The sequence below is a fragment of the Parambassis ranga genome, chromosome 21 (genome assembly GCF_900634625.1).
Source record: "Parambassis ranga chromosome 21, fParRan2.1, whole genome shotgun sequence".
Classification (NCBI taxonomy): Eukaryota; Metazoa; Chordata; class Actinopteri; family Ambassidae; genus Parambassis; species Parambassis ranga.
The window spans coordinates 322,145-345,720 of NC_041041.1; the positions used below are offsets into that span (position 1 = coordinate 322,145).

The window sequence follows — 23,576 nt, forward strand, 5'->3', positions numbered from 1 at the left end:
GATTTTATTCACTTAGATGTGTCCCTTATTTTCACTCATATGTCCGTTTTGTGCTATAGACACACCAGGTAAACCTGAAGTGCTGGATGTAACTAAGAACTCTGTCACTCTGGTTTGGACCCGTCCAAAAAATGATGGTGGAAGCAAGATCATTGGCTACTATGTTGAGGCAATGCGGGTTCCAGGAGACACTTGGATACGCTGCAACACCAGCAGCCAGAATGTACCAAGGGAGGAGTATACAGTAACAGGCCTGGAGCGAGACCTGCAGTACCAGTTCAGAGTCATTGCCAAAACTGCTGTCAACATGAGCAAACCCTCTGAGCCCACAGACCCAATTCTTGTCTGTGCTGAGAATGGTGAGGGGTTTTGACTGAGCAGTCATTGCAAAAAGATGCATTATTGTTTTAAGTATTTATTTTTTTCTTCATGTCATCTTCCACAGTTCCTCCAAGAGTGGAGCTCAATGCCAGAATGCAGAAGGGTCTGAAGGTGAAAGCTGGAACCACAGTTCTCCTGGAGGCTGAGGTGTTTGGTAAACCCATGCCCAGAGTGACCTGGAAGATAGGTGATGATAGCTTAAAGTCAGGTGAGGGTCAGGTCATCACCCAGCAGAGGAATCACTTCCAGCTGGAAATGACAGCAGTTACAAAGGAGCACACAGGAACGTACACAATCTCGGCTGAGAATGCCAGCGGCTCCAAGACTGCTGAGATCCAGCTGAACGTTCTTGGTGAGTACTCTTGTGTGTTCTTTAAGAAAGTCGACCAAAGTGCAAGCTTGATGTCATTCACTGTAAGCTGTAGGATGTGAACACAATTTTTGGTAATAATTACCTGACTGGCTTTCTTTCTCTTCAGATGTGCCTGGGCCTCCTACCACTGCCAAATACACTGAGGTTTTCGCCACCAGTGTCAAGGTGTCTTGGGAACCTCCTCTGAAAGACGGCGGCGCCAATATCAGCAACTATATTCTGGACAAGCGTGAGACCAGCCGAGCTAACTGGGCCCTGGTCTCCTCCAAGATCAAGGGCGATGTCCTTGAGTTCAATGTAGAGAAGCTCATTGAGGGTCACGAGTACCAGTTCCGTATCCGTGCTGAAAACATGTGGGGAGTTGGAGATGCCCTGATTACCAATCCTGTTATCGCCAAGAACCCATTCAGTAAGTCTTAATTCAAATAGCTCACCTATCATACAAAGACATTTGGTTGCTTAAGATCAATTTTAAGTATCTAACCTAAAACTTAAACTAAAAATTTAAAGTTGATGTGTTTGATTTGTCTTACAGCTGTCCCTGGCCCTTGTGAAGCACCAGTTATAACCAATGTGACCAAAGACTGCATGACTGTGAGCTGGAAGGAGCCTGCTGATGATGGAAAGTCTCCCATCCTGGGATACATGCTGGAGAAGAAAGAGACCAAGGAGATGAACTGGACCAAGCTGAACAGGAAGCCTATGACAGAGAGGACCCTGGAAATGACTGGCCTCACAGAGGGAGTCGAGTATGAGTTCAGAGTCACTGCCACCAACATCGCTGGGCTTGGCACACCCAGTGAGCCCTCTGCTGGCACCACTGCACAGAATCCAATCAGTGAGTATCACTACATCTGAACTAAATGCACAGATCTTTGTTTAACATTCAAACATAATTGCTGTTCTCTTCCTCAGCACCCCCTGGACCTGTTCTGAATCCTAGTGTGACTGACACCACCCACAGCACCATCTCTCTAACCTGGACAGCCCCTGCCAGCAATGGTGGAAGCCCCATTCTTGGATACCTAGTAGAGTGCAAGAGGACTGACACTGCAGACTGGATTCGCTGTAATGTCCCCAGGAACCTGCAAGACACCAGCTACATAATCCAAAACCTCATTGACAAGTCAGAGTACCAGTGCCGCATCACTGCTGTCAACAAAGTAGGCTTCAGTGAGCCAGTTGAAGTACCTGGCAAACATGTTGCTAAGGACATCATTGGTTAGTACACAGTAATGCTTACTCCTGATTTTTACTCATGTGACAAATTTAATTGACTTTGCAGATGTAATAACAAAAATAAGACTTCTCACTTTTTCACTTAAAATTTGTGTGTTTGTGCAGTTGCTCCTGAGGCAGAACTCAGTGCAGAGCTGAAGGAGGGACTGGAGTTAAATGCTGGTGCCACCATGAGGCTTCAGGCCACCATCAAGGGCCGCCCAGTTCCCAGGATCACTTGGGCAAAGATGAACACCAACATCAAAGACCGCCAGGGCATCATCATCAAATCCAGCAGCACTGACACCATGGTGATGGTGGAGAAAGTTAACAGATACGATGCTGGCAAATACATCCTGAACCTTGAGAGTTCAGCTGGCATGAAGATGTACACCATTGTGGTTAAAGTTATTGGTCAGTAGCTACTGAAGGGTTTCACAACAAAGAATCTGTCCTGAAACATAAAAGATTTAGGTTCATTTTTCAAGACACTCTGTTTTAAAGTTTTGTGTGTTTCCAGACACTCCTGGACCACCAGTGAACCTGATGGTAAAGGAGACATCGAAGGACAGTGCCTCCATCTACTGGGATGCTCCTCTTATTGATGGTGGATCTGAGGTCACTCACTACATTGTGGAGAAACGTGACACTGAGAGGAAGGCCTGGTCCCTCGTCTCCAACAACTGTACCAAGACATCTTTCAAGGTTCCAGACCTTGATGCTGGACGCTCCTATTGTTTCAGAGTGTCTGCAGTGAACCAGTTTGGTGCTGGAGAGCACTGTGAGACAGCGGATGCAGTCAGAGCATCAGGTAGACTCAATAACAACATTTCTGCTTGGTTTCCATTCTTGTAAAAGTCATACTCACTACATTTACTTTTACTTTTTCAGAGGAACCTGGCCCTGTGATGGACTTCAAGACTTTGCTGGTTACCAAGGACTCTTGCACTCTAAGCTGGAAGAAACCACTCACTGATGGTGGTAGTCGGATCACCTGTTATGTGCTGGAGGTTCTCAATGGTGATGACAAGTACAAGGAGCTAATGAGGTCCAAGAACATGCAGTACAGTGCCAAGGACTTGATGGAGGGCAGAGAGTACACCTATAGAGTCAAAGCTGTGAATGACTCAGGAGAGGGTACTGCCAAGGAGCTGACGGTGACTGCCAAGGACCAGATCAGTGAGTGTCAGCATTTTTTAAAACAAAATCAATGCTTTTGAAATCATTCAAATTAATGTGTTTTTCTCCCCTGTGAAGTTTATCCCACCTGTGACTTGAGGGAGCTGCCCAACATGTGCTACATTGCAAAAGAAGGCAGTACAGTCCGTCTCAAAATTCCAATTATTGGCAAACCTACACCAAAGGTCTCCTGGAAGAAGGGGGATGATGAAGACCTGAAAGACACAGGCCGGGTATGTGCCGAGTCTACTGCAGTCAACACCACCCTCCTGATCAGGGACTGCCAGAGAGCGGATGCTTCTAAATACACCATCACCCTGAGAAACAGTGCCGGAAGCAAGGAGTCCACCATCTTCATCAGGTTTGAATCACTTAGCATTTAATAATGAAGTGTATGGTGTTTCTCTGGCTATATCATCATAACAAATATGTAAATAATCCATCCTTCTCTTATTAGGGTCGTGGGTAAACCTGGCATCTCCGTTGGACCAATTAAATTTAAAGATGTTACTGCTGATGGTGCAACACTGAGGTGGGGCGCTCCCAAGGATGATGGTGGCTCTGAGATTACCAACTACATCCTGGAAAAGAGGGACTCTATCACAAACATGTGGGTGACTGTGTCTTCTGCTGTGGAGACCAACACAATGAGGGTGACCGGGCTCCATGAGGGCACAGAGTACATCTTCAGAGTGTGTGCTGAGAACAAGTACGGCGTCGGAGAGGGACTCAAGTCTGAGCCGCTCGTAGCTAAACATCCATTCAGTAAGTGACTGCATATGAATTTAAATTATTTAACTCTGTATAGTCTACTTCTATCTATCTATTGCATTGTAATATTAGTATTTTTTATGCTGTATCTTTACCCCATGGCGGGACAATTAAAGGGTTTCTTAATCTTAAATGCTGCACTCTTCCTAACTGTGAAACACTCATTACTGTGTTTCTACAGATGTTCCTGATGCTCCAGCTCCGCCACAGATCATGAGCATGCGCCACAACTCTGCCTACCTAGCCTGGTCTGACCCCAGAAAAACTGGAGGATCTCCAATCACAGGTACAGCCTGCCTGAACCGTCAAACAACATTATTATCCTTACTTAATATGAGCAGTGTGTTACATGCCTCATGTTGTTTTTGTTCCTCTGGTACCTTGTCCAGGCTACCATGCTGAGTTCAAAGAGAGGAACAGTATGTTGTGGAAGAGGGCAAGCCCTGCTGCCTTGAGAATGAAGGAACACAAAGTAACTGGGCTGACAGAAGGTCTGGAGTATGAATTCAGAGTTATGGCAATAAATCTGGCTGGCATCGGCAGGCCTAGCGCCCCCACTGACCCACAGGTGGCCCTAGATCCCATCGGTAAGTAGCACACAAATGTGATAAATCCTTATTCTATAAGTAAGCAAAAAATAATTTCTATTTTTATGTCCATATCTATAGATGCACCTGGAAAACCTGATGTAATCAACATTACCAGGAGCACCGTGACCCTCCAATGGACTGAGCCACAGTTCGATGGTGGCCACAGGCTGACCGGCTACATTGTTGAGAGACGAGATCTACCCTCTAAGATCTGGATGAAGGCCAACAATGTGAATGTTGTGGAACCAGCGTTCACCGTCACTGACCTGCAGGAAGGCTGCAAGTATGAGTTCAGGATCAGAGCCAAAAATGCTGCCGGTGCTCTCAGCCCACCTTCTGACCAGACAGACACTATCATCTGCAGAGATGAATATGGTGAGTTTGAACCAGTACCTGTTGTCAAAACTCTCTGAAAGTCAGACAGACTAAACTATACTATAAAACTATACAGAACTGTTGGAAGCTTTAATCATTTAATCAAAGAGAATTACTTTATTTATCCCCGAGGGGAAAATAATTTTCTAATTTCCTTCAACAGCTGCACCTACCATTACTATTGATGCTCAAGTAATGGAGGGTCTGACAGTCCGAGCTGGTGACACAATTGTCATCACTGCCACAAGCATATTAGGCAAACCTGCACCAACCTCATGCTGGTCAAAGGGAGGGAAGTATTTCAAACCCTCTGACCTTGTACATATTGAGACCACTGCAACATCCTCCACCCTGTCCATCAAATACGCTGGCAGGAAGGACTCTGGAGAGTACATAATCACGGCCAGCAACCCCTTCGGTGTAAAAGAAGAAACAGTTAAGGTCAAAGTTCTGGATGTTCCAAGTTCTCCTGGACCCATTGAATGCACTGGTGTCTCATCTGAGAAGGTGACTCTTACCTGGACAGCTCCAACTGAGGACGGAGGCTCTCCTATCAAGTATTATACCCTGGAGAAGAGGGAGACTAGCCGCTTGTTGTGGACTGTCCTGGAAGAGAAGGTCATTGATTGTCACTATGTGGCCAACAAGCTCATCCAGGGCAATGAGTACTACTTCAGAGTCTCTGCCATTAACCAGTACGGTGCCAGTGAGCCATCTCACTCTGAGGCAGTCAAGATGGTTGATAGATTCGGTATGTATGCTGACTTTAAGCTTTTCAGTGCCTCTCTATGATTACCTGCCTACAATTATGAATGCATGTCTGTCATCTGTGTGTGTAGGTCCTCCTGGTCCACCATCTAAACCAGAGGTTGAGAAGGTCAATGGACATTCAGTCACAGTGACCTGGAGAAGACCAGCTGATGATGGTGGAAGTGACATCATAGGTTACAGTGTTGAGAAGAGGGAGAAGAAGGCTATGAGATGGGTCAGGGCTTCCAAGAAGTCCATTACTGAGCTCAGCTATGAGGTTACAGGTCTCACTGAAGGTGTGGAGTATGAGTTCCGTGTTCTTGCTGAGAACAGAGCTGGAGTTGGAGAGCCAAGTGAACCATCCATGGTGGTCAGAACAATAGTTGCTGCCTGTAAGTGTTTTGGCTGTAAAAGGCATGTGGGCCTTTAAAACTTAATATTATTATAGCTTCATAAATGCTTTAACAAAATCAAATATTTATTCAGAATTGTGTTTATCATATTGTTTTTACATGTCATTAACCACTTGTGTTATATATGGCAGATCCACCTGGACCTCCAGTCAATCCAAGAGTTACCGACACCACCAAAACCACAGCCACTCTGAACTGGGGAAAACCTCTTGATAATGGTGGGCTTGACGTAACTGGTTATGTGATTGAGCACAAGAAGGAAGGAACAGAAGACTGGGTCAAGGACACTCCTTCGTCTCCACTTAGGATCACAGAATTTGTTGTTCCTGAGTTGGAAACAGGCACAAAATACTACTTCAGAATTAGTGCTGTGAATGCTAAGGGGGTGGGTGAACCTGCTGAAACACAAGAACTGGTTGAGATTGTGGAGCGCGCAGCTGAACCTGATTTGGAGCTTGATATTGAGCTGAGAAGAACCCTTGTTGTCCGAGCTGGCTGCTCCATTCGCCTCTTTGTGCCAATCAAGGGACGCCCTACACCTACAGTCACCTGGACCAAGGAAGGAGGCCCTGTCCCAAGAGCTGTGATAGATAGCACAGAATCATTTACAATGCTGATCATTCCTGAGAGTTCCAGGATTGATGCAGGCAAATATGAGCTAACCCTAGAAAACTCTGCTGGAAAGAAGAGTGCTGATATACATGTGAGGGTTCTAGATTCACCCGGACCTCCTCTTAACCTTAAACCAATCAAGATTGACAAGGAAAGCATTACACTTCAGTGGGAGATGCCTCTGATTGATGGTGGAGCCAAAATTACAAACTACCTCATTGAGAAGAGAGAATCAACCCGCAAAGCTTTTGCCATGGCTGTCATGCAATGCCCAACCACGTCAGTCAGAATTGGCGACCTGGGTGAAGGCTGTGAGTATTATTTCCGGGTGTCTGCTGAGAACGAGTATGGCATTGGTGAGGCAGTAGAAACTGCTGATCCAATTCGTGCATCCCAGGTACCAACTCCTCCAGAAAGCATTATTCCAACTGACATAACTAAGAGCTCAGTGAGCCTGACGTGGACCAAACCCAAGTATGATGGTGGAAGCAGAATTACTGGATATGTCCTGGAAGCCCAGAAGAAGGGAACTGACCAGTGGGCTCATGTCACAACGGTCAAAACCATGGATTTCACAGTGAAGAATCTCAATGAGAACGAGGAGTACATTTTCCGTGTAATGGCTGTCAACCACTCCGGTAGAAGCATTCCACGTGAGAGCAAACCCATTGTTGTCAAGGAGTCGACTTCTCTGCCAGAGTTTGACCTGCGTGGCGTATGTCAGAAGACTGTTATTGCCAAAGCAGGAGATGACATCAAGGTGGAAATTCCTGTTATGGGACGTCCCAAACCAACTGTGTCTTGGCAGAAGGATGGAGCAGCTCTGAAGCTCACTCAGAGAACCAACGTGGAAACCACTGCTGCCACAGTCATTATCAGCATCGGTGAATGCACCAGAGCCGACAGTGGTGTATACAGCATGACTGCAAAGAACATTGTTGGATCTGTGACAGACAACATCTTTGTCAAAGTACACGATGTGCCAGGTCCACCCAAAGGACCAGTTAAAATTGTGGAGATATCTCGTACCTATTGTGTCTTCTCATGGGAACCTCCTGAGAATGATGGAGGTGTTCCCATCAACAACTATGTGATTGAGATAAGAGACACCACTTCTCAAACATGGACCGAGCTATCTTCCACCATCATCCGCACAATGTTCAAAGCCATCCGGTTGACCACTGGATCAGAGTACCAGTTCAGAGTAAAAGCTAAGAACAGATATGGTGTTGGACCTCCCATCACATCAGAGGCAGTAGTGGCTGCATATCCATTCAAAGCTCCTGGACCTCCTGGCACTCCCAATGTTGTTGCCTTCACTAAGGACTCAATCACAATTGGCTGGAATGAGCCTGTGTCTGATGGTGGAAATGAAGTTATTGGTTATCATGTTGAGAGGAAAGAAAGAAGCAGCATCATGTGGCAGAAGATCAGCAAGGGTATTGTGAAAGGAAACATCTTTAAATCCACAGGGCTTGAAGATGGAGTTGCTTATGAGTTCCGTGTCATGGCTGAAAACATGGCTGGAATTGGTAAACCTAGCAAGGCCTCTGAGGCAATTCTTGCCTTGGACCCTGTAGACCCACCAGGTCAGCCTGTTCCAATATTTGTCAACAAGAATGTCATCACTATTCAATGGACAAAGCCTGAGTACGACGGTGGCTTCAAAATCACTGGATACACAGTAGAGAAGAGAGAGCTACCTACCGGCCGCTGGATCAGAGCCAACTTCACCAACATCATTGAGACAGTATTCACTGTCAGTGGACTGACTCAGGATGCCTCTTATGAGTTCCGTGTTATAGCCAGAAACTCGGCAGGTGCAGTGAGCATCCCCTCTGAGCCCTCAGACCCAATTACCTGCAAAGATGACATTATTGAGCCACGCATTATGGTTGATGCTATCTTTAAGGATGTTGTCCTGCTGAAGGCAGGAGAGTCCTTCAAGCTTGATGCTGACATTGCTGGTCAACCTACCCCATCTATGGTTTGGACAAAGAATGGGAAGGAGATCGAGAACACAATGAAACTTGAAATAAAGTTCACTGAACTGACTACCACTCTGACCAACAAGGACTCTGTCAGATCAGATGGAGGAGAATTTGTTTTGACAGCCACGAATGTTGGTGGATTTGCAAAACACGTCTTTAATGTTAAAGTGCTTGACAGACCTGGGCCACCAGTTGGACCCCTTAAAGTGTCTGATGTCACAGCTGACAACTGTGTACTTACCTGGGCTCCACCTGAGGATGATGGCGGTGCCAAGATTGAAGGATATGTAGTTGAGAAGCGTGAATCAAGCAGACTGGTTTGGACCAATGTGGTTTCTGACCTGCAAACTACACAATTCAAAGTGAACAAGCTGCTCAAAGGAAATGAATACATTTTCAGGGTTATGGCAGTAAATAAATACGGACTTGGTGAGACACTTGAATCAGAACCCACCATTGCCGACAACCCGTATGTGATTCCAGACCCTCCAGAAAATCCTGAGGTGACAGCAATCTCTAAAGATTCAATGGTTGTTATGTGGCAAGCACCAAAGAGTGATGGTGGAACTCCCATCACCAACTACAATATTGAAAGGAAAGACAGAATAGGCCTCCGTTGGGTCAAATGCAACAAGAGGAAGGTCAAAGATCTACAGTTCAATGCAAAAGGCCTTGTTCCTGGACATGAATATGAATTCAGAATAACTGCTGAGAATGCTGCTGGAGTGAGTGCACCAAGTGTCTCTAGTCCATTCTACCTGGCCACTGATGCACTTTACAAGCCGGGAGCTCCATGCAACCCCAGAATCTTAGACACAACGAAGTCCTCAATCACTGTTGCCTGGAACAAACCTGTATATGATGGTGGCTCTGAAATTACTGGTTACTTTGTGGAAACCTGCATCCCATCTGAGAAGGAGGAAGAAGAGGAATGGACAATTGTCACACCCAAGGAAGGTCTTCTTGCAACCTCATTTACTATTGTTAACCTGAAGGAAAACCAGGAGTACAAAATCAACATCTCTGCTGTCAACAGTGAAGGAATTGGGGATGCAGCATCTGTACCTGGCAATCCTAAGGCAGAGGACAGGCTACTCCCACCTGAGATAGATTTGGATGCTGAGCTCCGTAAAGTTATCAGTCTTAGAGCTTGCTGCTCACTGAGACTGTTTGTGCCTATCAGAGGCAGACCGGCTCCTCAGGCTAAGTGGACCAAAGGAGATGGTGAACCTGTTGAGAGGGCAACAATTGACAGTACATCATCATACACATCACTTGTGATTGAAAATGTCAACAGATTTGACAGTGGAAAGTATAATCTTACTGTTGAAAACAGCTCTGGAACCAAGACAGTGGCAGTTCAAGTCAGGGTTCTTGACACACCCAGTGCTCCCCAGAATCTGAAAATCACTGCTGTGACAAATGAGTCTGTCACACTGACATGGGATCCACCAGTCAATGATGGAGGAGTTAAGATTAAGAACTATATTGTTGAAAAACGTGAGTCCACCCGAAAAGCATATGCCACAGTCAATGCTAACTGCCATCATACCACCTTCACAGTTGATCAGCTCCTGGAAGGATGCAACTATTACTTCAGAGTTTTGGCTGAAAATGAATATGGCATAGGCATGCCCATTGAGACCGGTGAATCAGTTAAGGTATCTGAGAAGCCACAGCCACCTGGTAAAATCACCCTTAAGGATGTTACCAAAAACAGCGTCACCCTCTGCTGGGAAAAGCCTGAGCATGATGGTGGCAGCAGAGTGGGCTGTTATGTTGTTGAGATCCAGCCTAAGGGTGTTGATAAGTGGAGCCAGGCTGTGATTGTAAAGGAAACAGAAGCTACTATTAGTGGACTGAATGCCGGTGAAGAATACATGTTCCGGGTAGCAGCAAGAAACGAGAAAGGAACTAGTGACCCACGCCAAATTGGTGTTCCTGTGATTGTAAAAGATCTTGTGATTGCACCTGTTGCTAAAATGCTGTTCAACACATTCAGTGTTTTAGCAGGAGAAGACCTGACAGTGGACATTCCGTACGTAGCACGTCCTAAAGCAGCTGTCTCCTGGGTAAAGGATGGTCAGCCTCTAAAGAGAACCACTAGAGTAAACTTCGGTGCCACAGTCACAATGCTGAACCTCAACATAAAAGAGGCTGCTAAAGATGATGTTGGACACTACCTCATTACACTTAGCAACACAGCTGGTGAAACAACAGCTGACATTGGCATTGTTGTTCTTGACAAACCTGGCCAGCCTGGTGGTCCAGTTAAGGTAGAGGAGGTTACTTCTGACAGCATTACCATCTCCTGGATTCCACCAGAATACGACGGTGGTTGCACCATCAAACACTACATTGTGGAAAAGAGAGACACATCCACAACTAACTGGATGGTTGTATCTCCAAACCTAGCAAGGACCAAAATTAAGGCAGGCAGGTTAAAGACTGGCTCTGAGTATCAGTTTAGAGTAACAGCAGAAAACAGGTATGGAAAAGGTCCAGCTCTTCTATCAGAATGTATTGTCGCTCAATACCCTTACAAACTTCCAGGACCCCCTGGAACACCAACAATTGCAGCCTGCAACAAGGACAGTATGGTGGTGGCATGGAATGAACCTGTGAATGATGGTGGAAGCACTGTCCTGGGATACCATCTTGAGCGCAAGGAGAGAAACAGCATCTTGTGGGTCAAACTGAACAAGTCTCTAATCACTGACCAAACCTTTAAGACTACAGGTCTGGAGCCAGGAATGGAATATGAATACAGAGTTTATGCTGAAAACATTGTTGGAATAGGTAAAGTGAGCAAAGTGTCTGAGGGACATGTTGCCAGAGATCCTTGTGATCCTCCTGGTACCCCAGAGGCCACAAAGATCACTAAGGAGTCTGTGACCATTGTTTGGACCAAACCTGAGTATGATGGTGGTGCCAAGGTTACAGGCTACATTGTAGAAAAGAAAGAGCTTCCTGAGGGTCGTTGGCTAAAGGCTAACTTCACTAATGTCATTGAGACAGAATATGTTGCAACTGGATTGGTGCAGGACAGTCAGTATGAGTTCCGTGTCATTGCCAGAAATGCCGCTGGTGTTTTCAGTATGCCCTCTTACAGCACCGGTCCCATCACTGCCAGGGATGAGATTGAACCACCACGCATCAGCATTGACCCTGAGTACACACAGACTGTTGTAGTTAATGCTGGAGAAAACTTCAAAATTGATGCAGATGTTCATGGCAAACCATTGCCCTCTATTCACTGGATAAAGGGGGAGCAGGAACTCGGCAACACCATTCATAGAGAAATCAAGAACACACCCACCAAAGCTTATATATCTGTAAAAGAGGCTAAACTCTCTGATGGAGGCCAGTACACCCTGTTGCTCAAAAATCCAGGAGGAGAAAAGGCTGTAGAGGTCAATGTGGTTGTTCTAGATAAGCCTGGAGAACCACAAGGACCTCTTGTTGTTAGTGGAGTAACTAAAGATCGATGCTGCCTTGCATGGAAGCCACCTCTACATGATGGTGGCAGCAAAATCTCTCACTACATTGTGGAGAGAAGAGAGACCAGCAGGCTAGTCTGGACTATTGTGGACCCCAAAGTGGAGAATATTTGTCTAAAGGTTACTAAGCTTCTGGAAGGAAATGAGTACATCTTCAGAGTCCATGCTGTCAACAAGTTTGGAGTTGGTGCACCACTTGAGTCTGCAGCTGTTATAATTAAAGATCCCTATCTCCCACCTGAGTCACCCAAGAACATAGAAGTTTCAGATATTAAAAAGGACTCAATGGTGCTCACATGGGAGATTCCTTCTGATGATGGTGGAAGTCCTATCACTGGATTCATCATTGAAAAACATGATAAAGAGGGTGTGAGGTGGACACGATGCAACAGGCACACAGTGACTGATTCAACTTTCAAGGTGACTGGTCTTCTGGAAAGTCATATTTATGAATTCAGAGTTGCAGCTGAGAATGCTGTTGGTGTTAGTGAGCCAAGCTCGGCCACTGTCTTCTACAAAGCTCTTGATCCCGTCTTCAGGCCAGGTCCACCACACAATCCAAGAGTTACTGACACTACAAAAACATCAGTATTCCTTTCATGGGGAAAGCCTGCCTGTGATGGAGGTTGTGAGATTCAGGGATACATAGTTGAGTGTTGTACTACAAAAGAACCAGCAGTGCCAGCTGAAGAGCCAGCTGAAGCCCCAGCTGCAGAGCCAGCTGAAGCCCCTGCTGCAGAAGCAGAAGCCACACCTGCATCTACTGAGGAATGGACAATGTGCACACCACCAACAGGTGTCAAGAAGACCAAGTTCGAAGTTGCAAATCTGAAGGAAAACCAGGCATACAAGTTTAGAGTGTGTGCTATTAACAAAGTGGGAGTCAGCGAGCATGCTGATGTGTCTGGAGTTGTTGTTGCCCAGGACAAGGCAGAAGAACCAGACCTTGACATCGACCCAGAACTAAGAAAGATTGTGACCATTAAAGCTGGTGCTTCCCTTAGACTGTTTATCCCTGTCAAAGGAAGACCCACTCCCACCATCAAGTGGGACAAAGATGAATCTTCCCTGAAGGAGACTGCTCAGGTAGAGGTTACCAGCAGTTACACATCCCTTGTGATTGACAAAATGAACAGAAACGACAGCGGAAAATACACAGTCACGGCAGAAAACTCCTCCGGAACCAAGTCTGCATATGTTGTAGTCCGTGTCCTTGACACACCTAGTGCCCCTGTTAATCTTAAAGTCAAAGAAATTACAAACCAATCAGTAACACTGGCCTGGGAACCACCTCTATTGGACGGTGGATCCAAGATCAAGAATTACATTATTGAAAAGAGAGAAAGCACACGCAAAACATATGCAGCTGTTGTGACAAATTGCCACGAGTTATCCTGGAAAATTGAGTCTCTTCAGGAGGGCTGCAGTTACTACTTCAGAGTCCTTGCTGAGAACGCACATGGTGTTGGCCTGCCTGCAGCAACTGTTGACCCTTTGAAGGTGTCAGAGGTGCCCCAGTGTCCGAAGAATTTAATTGTTACAGATCAGACCAAAACAAGCATTTCTTTGGCCTGGGAGAAACCCGAGTATGACGGTGGTAGCAGAGTGATACAGTACCTGCTTGAGGTGCAGTTAAAGGGCCAAGATAAATGGTCTGGTGTTAACACATTCAAAACAATGGAAACCACTGTCTCCAATCTGAACCCAGGGGATGAGTATCTCTTCAGAATTACAGCAATGAATGATAAGGGAAAGAGTGACCCCAAAGTCCTTGCTGGTCCAGTGATGACCAAGAATTTGGTCTTTGAGCCTGATGTCCGACCAGCATTCAGCAGCTACAGTGTCCATGTGGGCAAAGACACGAACATTGACATTCCCATCTTTGGACGCCCTAAACCAACTGTCATATGGACTAAAGATGGAGCTCCTTTGAAGTTCACCACCAGAGTTAACATTATCAATACACCAACACATACAACCCTGAGCATCAAGGAGGCTGCAGGTGATGATGGTGGAATGTATGGTATTAATGTTTCTAACTCTGCTGGAAAGAAGGATACAACAGTTGAAATCATTGTACTTGATAAGCCAGGTCCCCCCACTGGCCCAGTGAGATTTGATGAAGTTACAACACAGAGTGTTACTATTTCATGGGACCCACCAAAACACAATGGTGGAAGCCCGATTTCAAACTACATTGTGCAGAAGAGGGATACTACCACAACAACATGGGAAAATGTAAGCATCAACTGTGCCAGAAATACTATCAAAGTCAGTAGACTGAAGACTGGAGCTGAGTACCAGTTCAGAATAATTGCCCAGAACCGCTATGGCAAGAGTCATGGTCTGGATTCATCTCCTGTAGTTGCTCAGTACCCATACAGAGAGCCTGGCCCACCAGGTACTCCGTTTATCTCGTCTCTCTCCAGGGACCACCAGATTGTTGAGTGGCATGAACCTGTCTCAGATGGAGGCAGTCCTGTTCTTGGCTATCATCTTGAAAGGAAAGAGAGAAACAGCATTCTCTGGGTCAAGATCAACAAGACACTTATTCATGAACCTACTTTCAAGAGTCACCCCTTGGAAGAGGGTATTGAGTATGAGTACAGAGTTTATGCAGAAAATATTGTTGGCATTGGCAGGAGCAGCAAGGTCTCTGAGGGCTGTGTTGCCCGTGACCCATGCGATCCCCCTGGCACACCAGAGGCCATCCATGTGACCAAAGACACCATTGTCATTCAGTGGACTAAACCAGAGTATGATGGTGGCAGTAATATCACAGGCTATATTGTGGAGAAGCGTGACCTGCCAGAGGGCAGGTGGGTGAGAGCTAACTTCACTAATGTGATTGAGACCCAGTTTACTGTCACTGGTCTGACTGAAAATGCACAGTATGACTTTAGAATCATTGCTAAAAATGCTGTTGGCACTGTCAGCAAGCCATCATACAACAGTGGACCAATCACTGCAAGTGATAAGTTGGAGGCACCCAAATTCTCCATTGATCCTGCATTTACCAAAACCATTACCATCAATGCTGGAGAGACATTTAAGCTTGATGCTGATGTCCGTGGCAAGCCACTGCCGACGATCCAGTGGTTCAAGGATGAAAAACTGGTGGAAAATACACTCAGACTAGACATTAAAAACACAGAAAACCATGCAATGATTGTCATTAAGGACGCTGTTAGAATTGATGGTGGAACTTACATCCTCCAGCTGACAAATGAGGCTGGCAGTGAAACTGTGCCATTCAAGGTTGTGGTTCTGGACAGGCCTTGCCAATGTGAGGGACCCCTGCACATCACTGGAGTAGCTGAAGATAGATGCACACTGGTATGGCGTGCCCCTCTACATGATGGTGGTAGTCCTATTGCACATTACATCATTGAAAGAAGGGAGACCAGCCGTTTAGCTTGGACTGTTGTTTCTAACAGCTGTGAGTCCACCAGCTACAAAGTCACCAAATTACTGGAGGGCAATGAGTATATGTTCCGTGTCATGGCAGTTAACAGTTATGGCATCAGTGAGCCACTGGAGTCTGGTGGAGTGATAATGAAGACTCCATTTGTTCCTCCTGGCTCCCCTCACATTGAGGATATAACCAACATTACCCATGATGGCATGACCATTACTTGGTCTGCCCCTGAGAGTGATGGTGGCAGCGAGATTACCAGTTACATCATTGACAAAAAGGACAGAACTGGAATCAAGTGGACCAGATGTAACAGGCAAAGGGTTACTGATCTTTCCTTCAGAGTTACAGGCCTCAGTACAGACCATGAGTATGAGTTCAGAGTGGCTGCTGAGAACTTAGTTGGAGCAGGAGAACCAAGCCTTCCAAGTTCATACTACAAGGCCTGTGATCCCAAGTTCAAACCGGGTGCGCCAGCATATGTAAACGTGACTGACTCTTCGAAGAGTTCTATTACAGTGTCATGGGGTAAGCCGCTGTCTGATGGTGGTAGCGCCATTCTAGGATACATTGTTGAGGTCTGCAAGGCTGAAGAGGAGGAATGGACCATAGTTACTCCCCCTACTGGCTTGCGTGTCAACAAATATGAAATTACTCAACTTACTGATGGTCAGCAGTACAAGATCCGGGTGTGTGCGCTAAACAAACTGGGAGTTGGAGAGCCAGCAGCTCTCTCTGGAACAGCTAAGCCAGAGGAAAGAGTGGAAGCACCAGAGATCCACCTTGACTCTGAGCTGAGGAAGGGCATTGTAGTCAAAGCAGGTGGATCAGTTAAACTCCATATTCCATTCAAGGGTAGGCCAATACCTGAGATCAAGTGGACTAAGGATGAGGGAGACCTGACTGAAAAGACAGTGGTAGAGAAAGCTCTCAACTTCACACAGTTATCAATTGACTCATGTGACAGGGGCGACTCAGGAAAATACACCCTGAGCCTGAGCAACAGCAGTGGCTCAGTGTCTGAGCTGGTCTCTGTGAAGGTCCTGGATACACCTAGTGCACCACAGAAGCTTGTTGTTAAAGAAATCAAAAAGGATTCTGTCACACTTGCATGGGATGCCCCTCTGAACGATGGAGGATCCAAAATCAAGAACTATGTTATTGACAAGCGGGAATCAACCAGGAAGGCTTATGCAAATGTGACCACAAAGTGCACCAAGACATCGTTCAAAGTGGAGAACTTGGTTGAAGGTGCTATGTACTACTTCAGAGTCATGGCTGAGAATGACTTTGGAGTTGGTCAGGGAATTGAAACAAAGACAGCCTCAAAGGCCTCTGAGGTACCGCTGCCTGTTGGTAAGGTCTTCCTCACGGATATCACAAAGACCACTGCCTCCCTGGCCTGGGAGAAACCTGAGCATGATGGAGGCAGTAGAATTGGTGGCTATCTAATTGAGATGCAGCCAAAGGGTGCAGACAAGTGGGGGGTTGCCACAAATACAAAGGTATGTGAGGGCACTGTGACAGGCCTCACAGCTGGGACAGAATATCTATTCCGTATCATTGCTTACAATGAGAAGGGAAAGAGTGAACCGAAGGCCCTTGCAGCACCTGTTGTTGCCAGTGACATGACCATGGAGCCAAGTATTAAGATGCAGTTCAACACTTACAGTGTACTGGCAGGAAAAGACCTGAAGTTGGAGTTCCCTGTGCTTGGCAGACCCAAACCTAAAGTCACCTGGACCAAAGATGGCCAGCAGTTAAAGGTCACATCAAGGGTTAATGTACTAAACACTCCACAAACAACAGGAATTCAAATTACTGAGGCATGCAAGGACGACTTTGGTAAATACTCCATTACAGCAACTAATTCTGTCAGCACAGTCACTGAGGACGTGTCTGTCATTATTCTTGACAAGCCTGGTCCACCAAGTGGTCCAGTCAAAGTTGTTGAAGTGAGCAATACCTTTGTCCATCTATCTTGGGAACCACCAGAGTACACTGGCGGGTGTCAAGTAAAGAATTATATTGTGGAGAAGAGAGACACCACCAGCACAGCATGGCAGGCAGTCACCACACAGCTGGCTAGAACTGCTTTCAAAGTCACCAAGCTCAAGACTGGTGCAGAATACCAGTTCAGAATCATAGCTGAAAACAGATACGGAAAAGGCACACCCCTGGACTCGAAGGCCATTGTGGTTCAGTATCCATACAAACCACCTGGGCCTCCAGGAACGCCGTATGTCAAATCAGCAACTAAGGAAATGATGATCATTGAATGGAATGAGCCCGTCAATGATGGTGGAAGTGCAGTTATTGGTTACCATCTGGAAAGTAAGGAGAGGAGCAGCATTCTGTGGAACAAACTGAACAAGACTCTTATCACTGATACACAGTTCAAGATCTGCAATCTTGAGGAGGGCATTGGATATGAATTCAGAGTTTATGGTGAAAATATTGTAGGCATCGGCAGATGCAGTAAAGTATCGGAATCCTTTGTTGCGCGTGACCCATGTGATCCTCCTGGTGCTCCAGAAGCTGTATCTATTTCTAAGAACCTGATCAAGATTCAGTGGACTAAGCCTCAGTATGATGGTGGCAGCAAAGTGAATGGATATATTGTGGAAAGGAAGGACCTTGCTTCCCCTGATGGGCGCTGGGTAAGAGCAAACTTTACCAACATTATTGAGACTGAGTACACCATCACTGGTCTGACAGAGAATGAGCAGTATGAATTCAGAGTCATAGCAAGAAATGCAGCTGGAGTCTTCAGTGAGCCATCTGACACCTCTGGACCAATCACTGCTACTGATGAAATTGAACCACCAAGAGCCTCAATGGATCCCAAATACAAGGAGGTCATAGTTGTCAGTGCTGGAGAAAACTTGCTTCTTGATGCAGACATCTACGGCAAACCAATTCCTGAAGTTGTCTGGCTAAAAGAAGGCAAGGAAATGGATAAAGCCTTGCGCATTGAAGTGAAAACCACAGAGAAACGAGCCTCCATGACTATTAAGGATGTGACCAAACTTGACTGTGGCCACTATGACCTTGTTCTCAAAAATCTGGGTGGTACAAAAACTATACCAATAACTGTTAAAGTCCTAGATAAGCCAAGTGCACCATCTGGGCCCATGAAAGTGACTGGAGTCATGGCTGATAGGTGTATCCTTGCATGGTCTGAGCCAGCTCTAGATGGTGGAGCAAACATCAGCCACTACATTTTGGAGAAGAGGGAGACAAGCAGGTTGTCCTGGACAGTAGTAGCCTCTGATATCAAGGGTCTATACCACAAAGTGGCAAATCTGCTCCCTGGAAATGAATACATTTTCAGAGTTAGGGCAGTCAACAAGTATGGTGCCGGTAGTTATCTTGAAAGTGAACCCATCATCGCACGCAATCCTTACAAGCCACCGAGTTCTCCTGGAACTCCAGAGGCAAGTCAGATTACAAAGGACTCTATGGTTCTGTCATGGGCTGCTCCAGAACAGACAGGTGGAGCTGACATTGGAAGCTACCATCTTGAAAAACGTGACAAAGATGGTGTGAGGTGGACAAAATGTAACAGACAAAAGCTGACTGACACCCACTTCAAGGTCACTGGACTGATGACAGATCACTTCTATGAGTTCCGCGTTGCTGCTGAGAATGAGGCTGGAATGGGAGACTTCAGTGAATTGTCCCTGTTCTACAGAGCATGTGATGCCACAACACCACCTGGACCTCCACACCATCCTAAGGTGACAGACTTTACAAAGACTTCTGTGTCTCTGTCCTGGGGCAAACCAGACTTTGATGGTGGAGCTTATATCAAGGGCTACATCGTTGAAATGAGAGAGTACACACCAATGCCTGAATCAACAGAGGAGGCAGAGGTAGCACCTGCTGTAGAAGCAGTAGTTGAAAAAGAATGGACCATGTGGACACCACCCACTGGCATTCAAGCCACAAAAACCACCATTACAGACCTGAAGGAGGGTGTAGAGTACCAGTTCCGTGTCTGTGCTATTAACTCAGAGGGAGTTGGGGAGGCTGCTAATGTCCATGGCACAGTGGTTACTTCAGACCGGTCAGAAGCTCCAGAAATAGAGCTTGATGCTGATCTCAGAAAGGTGGTATCTGTCCGTGCAGGTGGAACTCTTCGTCTGTTTGTCACTATCAGAGGAAGACCTGCACCTGCTGTGAAATGGGAGAAGGTTGAGGGTACACTCACAGAACGTGCCGTGATTGACAGCACCAGCTCATACACCATGCTTGTCATTGACAGTGTTAACCGCTTTGACAGTGGTAAATACTCACTAACACTGGAGAACAGCAGTGGAACAAAATCTGCTGTTGTTGCAGTGAGAATCTTGGATACACCAAGTGCACCCCAAAACTTTGCTGTAAAGGAGCTCAAGAAGGACTCTGTGACTCTTGCCTGGGATCCTCCACTTACAGATGGTGGCTCTAAAATCACAAATTACATTGTAGAAAAGAGAGAGTCTGTCAGGAAGGCCTACACTACTGTCACCAGCAACTGCACAGCCAACACATTCAAGATTGAAGACCTGCCTGAGGGTGGAATCTTCTACTTCAGAGTCTGTGCTGTTAATGAATATGGCCAAGGACAAATGGTTGAAACCAAAGAAGTGAAAGTGTCTGAAGTGCCTTTACCACCAAGCAAGGTTACTCTTGTAGATTTGACCAAGACCAGTGTGTCACTGATTTGGGACAAACCTGCTCACGATGGTGGAAGCAAAGTAATGTGCTATAATGTTGAGTTTAAGCCTAAGACTGGAGATAAATGGGGCACTGCATGCACTGTCAAGGTGCCAGAGGCAACTGTTGCTAATCTGACTCCTAATGACACCTATTTGTTCAGAGTTGTTGCAATCAATGAGAAGGGAAAGAGTGAGCCAAAGGATCTCGGCCTGCCTGTGGTTGCAAAGGATGTTGCCATTGAACCATCTGTCCATTTACTGTTTACCACATACAGTGTGAAGGCTGGAGATGACCTAACACTTGAGGTTCCAGTGAGAGGCAGGCCAAAGCCTGTAGTATCCTGGAAGAAGGATGGCCTCCCTCTGAAGCAGACATCATCAGTGACCATCTTAAACTCTGCAACCGCATCCAAGATTATCATCAAAGAAGCTAGAAGAGAACATGTTGGCAAATATGAAATTACTTTGGCCAACACAGCAGGAACTGTCACAGCAGACATTGGTATCATAGTCCTTGATAAACCAGGTCCACCTAAAGGAATTAAAGTGGATGCTGTGACCTCAGACAGTATCACATTGTCCTGGTCCCCACCAGAATATGATGGTGGCTGCTGCATCAGCAACTACATCGTGGAGAAGAGAGACACAAACACACAGGAATGGCAGATGGTTGCAAGTAATGTTGCCAGAACATCTTTCAAGGCCGGCCGTCTGACACATGGAGCAGAGTACCAATTCCGCATTTATGCAGTTAACCGCTACGGAAAGAGTACCTATCTGGATTCACCTGGAATCACAGCTCAGTATAACTTCAAACAGCCTGGACCACCTTCCACACCTATAGTGAAGTTGGCCACCAAGTCTTACATGTTGGTGACCTGGAATGAGCCAGTTGTTGACGGTGGCAGTCCTGTACTGGGTTACCATCTGGAGAGGAAGGAGCGTTCTAGCATTCTTTGGACAAAGATGAACAGAGGAATGATCAAAGATTCAGAATATAAAGTCAATGGAATTGAAGAAGGCTTGATGTATGAATTCCGTGTCTATGCTGAAAATATCGCTGGCATTGGTAAATGCAGCAAGGCCTGTGAAGCTGTAGCAGCCAGAGATCCTTGTGATCCTCCTGGTACACCTGTGGTCACTGCTGTTACCAGGACATCTGTCTCCTTGTCTTGGGATAAACCAGAATATGATGGTGGAGCCAAGGTTTCAGGCTACATTATTGAACGCAGAGACCTCCCTGAAGGACGGTGGACAAGGTGCAACTTTACCAATGTGCCTGAGACCCACTATGATGTCACTGGGCTTACAGAGAACAGCCAGTATGACTTCCGTGTCATTGCAAAGAATGCAGCTGGATTGTTCAGTATACCATCAGACAACACTGGCCCCATCACTGTCAAGGATGATGTGGATCCACCGCGCATTATGATGGATGTCAAATTCAGGGAGACCGTGTTGGTGAAAGCAGGAGAAACTCTTAAGATTAACGCTGACATTGCTGGACGTCCTGCTCCTGTCATTTCTTGGACCAAAGATGGCAAGGACATTGAGCTGAGAGCCAGAATCCAGATTCTTTCAACTGATACTAGCACATGCGTCATTGTGAAGGACTGCATCAGGAGAGATTCTGGACAGTATGCCCTGACTCTGCAGAATATTGGTGGAACAGTTACTATGCCAATAAACTGTGTAATCTTAGATAAGCCAGGTCCATCAGCAGGACCTCTGCAGATTACAGGTCTTACTGCTGCGACCTGCACTCTGTCATGGGGTCCTCCTCAGGAGGAGGGTGGTTCTCCTATTACACATTATGTTGTTGAGAAGCGTGAAACCAGCCGCTTGGCATGGACGCTGGTGAAGGGGGATGTCACAAAAACATACTTCAAAGTAACAGGTTTGATGAAGGACAATGAATATATCTTCAGGGTTCTGGCTGTTAACAAGCATGGACTTGGTGAGGCTCTGGAGAGTGAAACCGTAAAGGTTACAGATCCATACACTTTTGCCACTGCTCCAATGAGTGTTGATGTAACTGACATAACTGGTGATTCAATGACCCTCACCTGGTGCAAGCCAGCCAGTGATGGAGGCAGTCCCGTTACTGGATATGTGATAGAACGGCGTGAGAAGACGGGTATGCGCTGGGTCCGTGTGAACAGAGACCTAGTTGTTGAATGTATCACAGTAGCAACCAAATTGCGCAAAGGTTGTGAGTATGACTTCAGAGTATATGCTGAAAATGCAGCTGGTCTAAGTCCACCAAGTGAACCATCTGCTACTTTCAGAGCTCTAGATCCTCTGGTTGTTCCTTCTCGTCCAACCAAGCCGAAAACTGTCAGTTCAACCACAGACAGTGTGTCTATTGTCTGGAAACCACCAACAGAGGATGGAGGTGCTCCCATCCTTGGATACAGTGTAGAGTACAGAGACTATATCCGCAAACCAGAGCCAGAAGTTGAGGAAGAAGAAGAGGAGTATGAGGAGGAGGAGGAAGAAGAGGAACTAGAATCACCTGAAGAACTGGCAAGATGGGTTGAGGCCATCCCGCTTACCAAGAGCCTGGAATTCACAATTAGTGGATTAAAGACTGATGTAGAGTATGAATTCTCTGTCAAGGCAATTAACAAAGTTGGCAGCAGTGTGCGAAGCCCATATTCAGATCCTGCTGCAGCAATGGACAGAACTGCTGAGCCGTCATTTGACGTTGACATCGAGATGCGTAAAGTTCTTATTGTAAAGCATGGCACAGCATTCACTCTCAATGTACCATTCAAAGGGAAACCTGTGCCATCGGTAACCTGGGCCAAGGAAGGTGTTGATCTAAAGGTCAGAGGTACCATTGAATCAACCGAATCCAGCACTCTGCTGACTCTTGAGAAGGCCAGTAGAAATGACTCTGGAGAGTACACTGTCACTATTGAATCACCACTGGGAAAAGCAACATTGCCGATGGTTGTCAAAGTGCTTGACTCTCCTGGACCCCCAGTCAATGTTAAAGTTTCAGCAGTGAGCCGGGATTCTGCAACCCTAACCTGGGAGGCACCAGAGAATGATGGTGGTGATGCAGTGAAGGCATACCATGTAGAAAAACGTGAGGCCAGTAAGAAGGCCTGGGTGTCTGTGACCAGCAACTGCCATGCCCTGACTTACAAGGTGGAGGACTTGCAGGAAGGAGCCATCTATTATTTTAGAGTTATTGGTGAAAATGAGTATGGAGTGGGTGTCCCTCAGGAGGCCAAGGCTGGAACAAAGATTACAGGTAACAAATTAAATGATCAATTATGTAAAGCAGATTTTATTCA

General features: G+C 46.2%; 1 protein-coding gene across 1 annotated transcript in view; it reads left to right on the top strand.

The window, feature by feature from the left end:
* ttn.1 (titin, tandem duplicate 1) overlaps nt 1-23,576 on the top strand; it is a 143,739-nt gene that overhangs the window by 94,950 nt on the left and 25,213 nt on the right. The window contains 16 exon segments of the mRNA XM_028433823.1: nt 60-359; nt 446-733; nt 861-1,163; nt 1,290-1,592; nt 1,670-1,975; nt 2,099-2,386; nt 2,493-2,783; nt 2,864-3,151; nt 3,230-3,512; nt 3,609-3,916; nt 4,104-4,208; nt 4,312-4,509; nt 4,591-4,887; nt 5,051-5,638; nt 5,727-6,029; nt 6,182-23,533. Of these exon segments, the coding sequence (XP_028289624.1) occupies nt 60-359; nt 446-733; nt 861-1,163; nt 1,290-1,592; nt 1,670-1,975; nt 2,099-2,386; nt 2,493-2,783; nt 2,864-3,151; nt 3,230-3,512; nt 3,609-3,916; nt 4,104-4,208; nt 4,312-4,509; nt 4,591-4,887; nt 5,051-5,638; nt 5,727-6,029; nt 6,182-23,533 (21,801 nt within the window).